Source organism: Dunckerocampus dactyliophorus, chromosome 1 (assembly GCF_027744805.1).
Source record: "Dunckerocampus dactyliophorus isolate RoL2022-P2 chromosome 1, RoL_Ddac_1.1, whole genome shotgun sequence".
Classification (NCBI taxonomy): domain Eukaryota; kingdom Metazoa; phylum Chordata; class Actinopteri; order Syngnathiformes; family Syngnathidae; genus Dunckerocampus; species Dunckerocampus dactyliophorus.
In genome coordinates this window covers 29,623,003-29,631,469 of record NC_072819.1, presented here as the reverse complement: position 1 = coordinate 29,631,469, position 8,467 = coordinate 29,623,003, and the positions used below count along the sequence as shown (strand labels likewise).

General features: G+C 41.8%; 1 protein-coding gene across 1 annotated transcript; it reads right to left on the bottom strand.

Moving 5' to 3' along the window:
* Positions 1–24: 24 nt before the first annotated feature.
* On the bottom strand, positions 25–6,637 carry gnat2 (guanine nucleotide binding protein (G protein), alpha transducing activity polypeptide 2). The gene is made up of 9 exons (XM_054769819.1): positions 6,304–6,637; positions 4,648–4,690; positions 4,172–4,313; positions 2,885–3,042; positions 2,646–2,774; positions 2,440–2,569; positions 2,203–2,356; positions 1,496–1,707; positions 25–797 (listed from the first exon to the last, which is right to left on the bottom strand). Exons 1-8 carry the CDS (start codon positions 6,407–6,409, stop codon positions 1,517–1,519), a joined length of 1,053 nt encoding a protein of 350 aa, XP_054625794.1. The 5' UTR covers positions 6,410–6,637; the 3' UTR covers positions 25–797; positions 1,496–1,516.
* Positions 6,638–8,467: the final 1,830 nt, after the last annotated feature.

Sequence of the window (8,467 nt, the reverse complement as noted above, 5' to 3'; positions counted from 1 at the left end):
TGCAAACAACAACACAGAGACACGTGAAGTCAATGCAGCTTTAATTCATGCCTCTACGTTTCATAAGAAAGGACAAACTGGAGATTTTCATTCCCTTTTAATAATAAAGCATTACCCCCTCTCTACTGTTTGCCCCGCTCTCTCTCTTATTTATATATGTGTGTATATATAACCATATACATTTTATTATCATTCAAAATATATAATTAATTAACTACTCTTATGTACAAACATTGTCTAACATATTTGACCGTCAGAAATATATTCTTTACGTTAAAATGTTGGGTGGATTGAAAACATCAACACTATTTAAATGTCATCTGGGTGTTCTGCAAGCATATGTGAAATATTTGCTCAGCAACATTTTATAGTTTAAATATCAAGACCACAGCAACTATTGTACTCAAGAACAAAAACAAGGATGCAATGATGCTACACAAAACATTAATCATTAACTCTGTGCTCATTGTCTTTTTTTTTTTTCTTTATGGGTAAAATGGAGCTCAGGGGTAGTCGTCAAAGGGGGCAATGAGGTAATCTTCAAATACTAGCGGCTACTAGTATTTGCAACTGAAAACCAGTAAAAACTTGTAAGTCCATTAAGTGGTGACTCTCAACCCTGCTGGATGCGCTCTTAGTGGCAGGAAAGGTTTAATTGTTGGAGATGTGATAGGAGAGGAGCAGTCATGGAGCCGGGCTTGGCATGGAGGCGCTGGTATGAATACAATAAACCTTGGTGGATCCTTCGTGGTCCATCAGCACACTTAACGCCAATATGGGGGGGGCCAAATTGAGTTCTGCAAAGGCAGAGACAAGAAACACGGATTTGTGAAGAAGTTGTGTGAGACTTTAAATTCTAAATCTTGCAATATGTCAAAATTCAATCTGATGCAACTGTGGATTGAGGCAAATCGAGCTACGCTTTTAGTGATTGCGCCCAAGTGAGCAGTTATATCAGAACTGGACTAAAAGTCTACAATGAAAGGAGAGCAAAAACACTTTTTTTTTGGTGGGAAGGAGAGCCCAAATGAGTATTTTTATCAGAACTAGACCATGTCTACATTTTTCTTGGTGGAAAGGAGCAGTTTCACCAGAACTAGAATCAATGTATGCATTTATAGTAAAGTCGAAAAAAGAGCAGCACACAATGCTTCTTTTTTGGGTAAGAATGACATCATTTACAGTCATGGGAGCAGTTTTATCAGAACTGGATCAAATGTCTGTACTGAATCAACTTATTTCCTTGGATAAAATGAAACTGAAGCATGGGAGCAGCTTTAACAGAACCTGAGAAAATGTCAACGCTAAAAAATGATGAAAGAACAGCATGCAATGGTTCTTTGGGAAAGTATGCAATCATTAAAGTACATCCTTTCACGGCAGCAGTTTTATCAGAACATAACAAAATATGGCAACTAAAAGAAGAGAAAGGCACCCATTGAAATGAGGTTTTCACTGTTCTCCCAACTGGCTTGTCATGTCTTGAAGAACCTACCTGGTGTAACTGTGGCGCTGCTTAGAAAAGACCACAGTCTTTAAGGTTCTCCTTGATGATGATGTCTGTGACAGCGTTGAACACAATCTCGACGTTCTTTGTGTCTGTGGCACAAGTCAAGTGGCAGTAGATTTCTTTCACGCCCTTCTTCATGTTCAGTTCCGTAAACTGCGTCTTGATGTAGAGGCTGGCGTCATCATACGTGTTCGGGCCTACAGTCAATAAATAATCACTTGTCACATACTTTGTAGCAACATCTATTTAGTGATATCATCTTAATGAGCCAGGCTCAGATGCTTTGGCATCTCTGTCAAATCCTTCGCAACCCCAAACGATCTATCTTTCAGTCTATAATATCGGTGGACCAGCCAAGACACCTCTCTTGCTATGTTGACACTTGAGTCGTGTGCAGTGCTTGCAAAACAGTCACGGTTTGTCACTGCTTAGCTGGTTTGACTACTGCCACTGTGATCGTCTTTGTTAATAAATACACTTTAGGCAACAATGACTATTTAACTCAGAGGTGCCCAGACTTTTCCCACAGAAGACACAAAGGATTCATGGGCCACTTATAGTATATATTCACCTTTTGTTTAGAAAATGGTGAAACCAATCAACATAAGCCTGCTATGCTGTGCTATCTTTTTGCTTTGTGAGTGTGGCCCTAATCCTCATTAGTCATTTCCTGCATTGTCAGAATTTTTTACCGTCATAGTCTGGGAAGCAGATGCTCAGGTGGACCTTCTTGATCTTCTCCTCGAAAAGATCCTTCTTGTTGAGGAAAAGAACAATAGAAGTCAGCGCAAAGAACCTGTGGTTGCAGATACTGTTGAATAGATGGAGGGACTCGTGCATGCGGTTCTGAAATGATAAGAGAGGAAGAGCGTGTAAGGTAACTTGTTTTCAGGGTCTTTCTCGACAGGTCCTCATGGAGTCCAACTCACCACTTCGTCATCCTCTACCAGCACCATGTCGTATGCACTGAGGGCGCCGCAAAAGATGATGCAGGTCACACCCTCAAAACAATGGATCCACTTCTTTCTCTCCGACCTCTGGCCTCCCACATCGAACATCCTGTGCACCAACGAGAATGTTAGCGCCTGACTTTTAAGAAGCAGCAAGGTGTTTTTTTCCAAAGTGAGTCTTTCACCTGAAGTGCAACTCTTTGCAGGAGAACTGTTCTTCAATGATACCAGTTGTTTTGACTCGAGATCGCAGCACATCCTGCTCAGTGGGGCAGTAGTCGGATTTGCAGATTCTGTCCATTTCGTTGAGGTAACTGAAGGACAAACGGAGTGAAATTCATCACCTCTACAAACACAAAAACCTCATTCTCGCATCTAAAGTGAGATGGCTCGCTGTCGTAACGAGTTGAGGACATGGACTTACTAGCCAGCAGAGTCGTTGAGTTGGTACTCAGCGGCTCTGTCGTAGCCGGCCTGCACACCAGAGTCACTCCACAGCTTCTTGATGACGTCAGCCAGCTCAGTAGGCATAGTGCCTTCCTCAATGGAGTCGGCCAAGTTCTGCAGTTTCTGTGCATTCTCCTACAATTTCAGAAATGTAGAGATCCATCAGTCACTACACTTTAACTTTTCTGGCTCAGTGAGAAGTACAGCGAAACCCCCAAACTGAATGCCTTTAAACACCATCACCTGAGGTTGCAACATATCTCGACAGACTTGCATCTAAAGTGGGCTTTTCTTTCGTCTTCATTGTGTGTCCTTAATGAAGGGTACAATTCTCACTGTTGTGTTTGCGCAGCACAATATGGCAAAAACGACAACAAGTCAACATCAAGTCAGCTGCATTTAATGTGAAGAGACTCATCTCCCAGGCACACACAGTAACCCTCCCTCTGCACATCCGCCATGCTTCATCAGATTTACCGCTAGGTACATGTGTGATTGTTTTTTCAAAGTTTTAACATAGAGGGGTTAACTTCTTTTTACATTTTTATGACGGTTAAGAATGTTAAAATGCTTGATGCATGAAGTCTTTGCACTTGCCACTTCCTTAGATGCGTTGCCTAACATCTCGCATCATCAAAGGGTGAGTCGTTTCGTTTTATTAGAGTTTTTTTCAGTGATACTGCAAACATTTATCTGTACTTGTATGACAGTTACGCATGTTACAGAGCATGTCAGTTGTCTCTCTCTTTGGTGCATCGGCAAACATCACTAAGGTTGAAGAGTTTTTAGTTTTTATTCAGTTGTGCAGCGAACACTTATTCATACTTGTATTATTGTTAAGAATGTTAAAAAGCTTTATGTATAAAGTCCCCATTTTGCCACATCCTTAATCCCTACATCATTAAAGGGTGAGTAGTTTTGTTTGGCTTTAGTTTTATTCAGTTATGCAGTGAATGTATGACAATTAAGAATGTTAAAAAGCACGAAGCATACAGTCGTCACCCTTCCTGCTTCCTTAGATGCAGAACACCACACGTCATCAAAGGGTGAGTAGTTTTATTTTATTTTAGCTGTATATTGTTAGTGATAAATATCTTAAAGCCTTAAAAAGTTGATGGAGACAGTCTAACCCTGTATTTTTAAGGTGACAGTAGTTTCCAAAATACAACCTGGAGAGTGTGATCAGCAAACCAGAACAGCTCGTGTTAGACGTTAGGAGTTCCGCTGTAATTTAAACATATCTCGTCTTAGTGTCATGGTAGACCTGTGCACTGGGAGAGCCAAAGTCAATGCCCAGCATCTCCATGCCTCTGATGATAGCCAGAGCAGACTGCAGGATGTTGCCATAGATGATGCTTCTGAACTCCATCTGTTCCTCTTTTGTGTAACCACCCTGATGCAGAATCCTGTACACGGGATGGGGGGACGGGACACAACAATGGTGGTGGATATGTGTTAATGAATGCATGCAGTCCACTTATATATGAACACTGCTTAAGATGATATTAACTGAGAAGGCAAAAAGCAACAGTGCTTCCCTGACTCAGAACAAGTGCTGACTAATGAGCGTAAGTGGATGTTTAACCTGTTGACCTCTGTGCAGGGATTCAGCAAAGCTGACAGAGAGGCGGCATGTACAGCCAGCCAACCAATCAGATTCTATAAACTGAGCCACTCTTCAGTACTCACACACAGTGACACAGTGTGGATGAAATCATAAATGCAATTGAGTTGACTTACTTCATTTGCTTGACAATGGTGCTTTTTCCTGACTCACCAGCACCTGCAGAGAGAGAGAGGACACAATTTAGCTCTGTTTCTCTTTAATGTTGCACAGACACACAGAACGGGCCATAAAGGGCAGAAGAATTTGCTTTATAGAAATGTAAAGGCGCAGCCTTGGCACTATTGACCTATGGTTTCCTTTGCTGTCTGGTTGCTTACGCAAGGGCACAAATCTAAATAAACAGTAATAAACCGTCTACGATGTAGCTGCCTTACATAATCCTCATAATAAAGCCACGGTATTCTCATTCAAAACCCTACACCTATACCTCACACTTATTATACACACTCACTCTATAGTATGCACATAAAACAGGCAAATATAAAAACTACAACTAAGCATCTAACAGCACCTCAAGTAAGAAAGATCTGTAGCCACAGTTGCAAACCTTTTATTATTTCACTAGAAACACACTCACCAACGCCAAAACGACAATCGTTTGTGATACAGTGATTAGGATAGAATTCTTGGCAAGTTCATTTGGTTCTTTCAAGAGGAGTCATTGCTGTGTTTTGTGTTCTTAAAGACACCAAGGGTTAGTTTTATTGTTTTTACAGATGTTGCTCTTACTGCTTACCCCTTGCAATAGACATGACTTTGAAGATAAACTCGGCATTTTCTAAATCTCTTTAGATATTTTGCAGATTAAACTTGAGAGGACCAATTCAGTGCAATACATAGTTGCACTTAAACATTCCGCCATGCATCAGCTACCTAGCACCAATGTTTACACTTCATTGAATGATCAAAGACTTAATAACAGTGTACCACTGGTGCCATGCAAAATGTGACGACTGCAATGTGAGCGAAAGTAAAAGAAATTATTTTTTGTGTCACTTGAGGGCTCAGCAGAGACCTCTAGCAAGTGGATCTGCACTAAACCTGTTAGCTAATTGGATTGACGTATCACTGCTGTGGTGCGATTCATTTAGACCAAAGGCTGTGATCTCTTAAGCACCAACATCCTTACACAAGAATTGAAACGTCTTTGCAGCTCATTTAGAATTTGTGTTATTTTTTTCTGACTTTGCATGCTCGGCAGATACCCCAAGTTAAAGTTTAAATGTTGCAGGACTCCTTGCATGCTAGATAAGACCGGGCAGTAAATTATTATTTGTAAGTATTATTATTTTTTGTATTATTTGTGTTGTTTCTCTATCCTGTCTTCTTGATCTCAACTGTATCTACTAGACTTGCAGTCTCCTCTCACTGCCGCTGATAATCTCCTCCATCCCCTCTCCAGTATCGACAGGTGTAAACACGCCTTCCATCTCTCTAATAAACTAATGTAACCAGCAAATCCCCCAACAAAGCGTCTTCCATCCAACCATGTAGTGAGCAGATGTGTCTACCACTTAAAAATGCAGCAAATCAGCCTTCATCCTAATTACAACATGATTATGAGGTTTTTCACTTATAATCATCATCTGGACATTATGAATTTGTACTTCTCCATCCACTTATTCGTTTTAACCTAAGGAATGGATCTGCAAAGGCGATCTTCCTCGCGGGTTTGTTCAGTAAGACAACTTTTCGGTTCTGCAGAATTTACATCGACCACCTTACACTCCAAACACGACAAGCTGCTGCCCCCTCCGAAGTTCACTTACCAAGCAGTAATAGCTTGACCGTTTTGGAGTCCTTGTCGGCATCCTCTTGGAGTTGCTTTTCCAACTCCTTGGACTTTTTGTCCTCTGCACTTGCTCCCGCTCCCATGCTTTCTTCCTCCGCAAATTCAAGATCCTCAAGGATAGAAATTTTGCCGGTGCTTTGTCAACTGCTACAGAGAATTCAGGTGACGCATTAATTGTGCCGAAAGGCGATTTCCGAACGGAAGGAGAAGGAGGTGCTTGGCTTGGTTTGCCTCTTGTGTGAGCCGATGGTCAGATGGGAGCGTCTCAGGGATCACTTCAATTCAGCGGCTCTGTCAAGCAGAGAGTCACCCTTTAATTCCCTCTTCTTAAACCCCTTACTGAGGAGATGCCTCTTCCTGATTGGCCAGTCAATCCAATTAGTCGAACGGGGCCTATATGTGAATGATGGAAAGAAACGGGAGAATATAAACACTCTCACTTGTAGTCAGAAAGTGATATTATTGTGTTGTGGACTATTTGATATGCGTGACATACAGCTGTGTTAAACTGTCAGACAACAGGGGAGTTATGGTTGACTTCAAAGAATCGTGTTATGTCGTTGCCCAATCATATTATTACATACTCTCCCCTACATTTAGTGGTTGTCACTTTTTTACCAACAAACTCATTGATAACTTGTTTTAAAAGCCAATGAATTAGTTGTAAGCAGATTAGATGTCTGAAACTATTGTACGATTTTTAAAAAACTGAACAAAAATAAATTGCAATACAAATTCCCTGCCCGAATGAATAGAACTAATGCATTTAACAGGCTTGGTGTGTGGGAAGCCTTACAATACAATACAAAGCTGTGGATGAAAGACCATAACACACAAAAATCCGCATTTTTACACACAATTTTAAAGAAAATTGACCCCATTCACAACATCCTCCGAGGCTTGTTCTATTTTGGGGTACTGTCTGAACGTTGACTTTTAAATACACAGTGCGACCGCTGAATGTTGTTTCCAGGATTTTACCAGCCTTACATGTCGTGATGTAAAAATATGACAAAAAGTGGTTTAAAGGAATGGTGCAGGGCATTATATGGCTTTCAACCGTGTTGCATTCGCTGCCCGTTGGACTCTTGACACCAGTCACATGGACGAGCAAGGAGGGAGGCATTAAGGTCGTCTAAACTTCTTATGCCTAAGTCGTTTAAGTCTCAGGTGGTGTGGTGGACTGCTAAATAGAGCAACTGTCACCACACCGTACTTTTCTGCTGGGTGTGAGTGTTAGCATGGCTTAAATGTGTTACATGGGTTACATAATCGCTTTGAATCATCTTTCAACCATAGTATGTGTTCTATGTCATGTGAGAGATGCTAGGTGAAGATGAAGAGCATATAAGGCAACAGGTCAGACGTGATGAGTTGGGCCATGTAGTGGATTTGCGTGTTGCGTGCTGTCTTACACTTGATATGTTGTGGTTAGCACTTTTTAGTGTTTTCACTGTGACGAAATTGTCCATAGGTGTGACTGTGAGTGTGAATGGGTGTGTCTCTACATGTGTCCTGTGATTGACTGGTGGCCAGTCCAGAGTGTACCCGCTCTCACCCAAAGTCAGCTGGGATAGGCTTCAGATCACCCATGACCCCATGACCCTAATGAGGAGGAGTGAGGACAAGTGGTATAGAAAATGGATGGATATTTGTTTCATTCAGTTCCACGATACCGTTCCCACTGTGTTTGTGTGGGTTCTTTTCTGGTTTCTTTCCACAGTCCAAAAACATGTTAGACTGGCTTGTCTTGACTTGTGGGTCCATCCATTTTCTATACCGCTTACCCTCATTAGGGTCGTGGGGGTATGCCGAAGCCAATCCCAGCTAACTTTGGGTGAGAGGAGTGGTCCTCAGGAGAGGACTGGGTGCCAGCCAATTGTATTTAGACATATAGACAAACAAGCATTCACACTCACATTCATACCTATGGACAATTTAGAGTCGCCAATTAATTCCATGTTTTTGGAATGTGGGAGGAAACCGGAGTACCCGGAGAAAACCCACCCACGCACGCACGGGGAGAACATGCACACTCCACACAGAGATGACCAGCGGAGATTTGAACCCAAATCTTCCCGATCTCCTGTCAGTGTCTGGCCAACATGCTAACCACTCGGCCACCGTGCGGCCCTCCCTGT

What these genes read in the sequence shown, in the direction of transcription:
- gnat2 (XM_054769819.1), bottom strand. Translation starts at nt 6,409, where the DNA reads ATGGGAGCGGGAGCAAGTGCAGAGGACAAAAAGTCCAAGGAGTTGGAA. An exon ending in TTGGCTCTCCCAGTGCACAG is followed by an intron (nt 3,043 to 4,171) that starts GTCTACCATGAC and finishes CTGAAATTGTAG; the next exon opens with GAGAATGCACAGAAACTGCA. An exon ending in TGGTAGAGGATGACGAAGTG is followed by an intron (nt 2,357 to 2,439) that starts GTGAGTTGGACT and finishes TTATCATTTCAG; the next exon opens with AACCGCATGCACGAGTCCCT.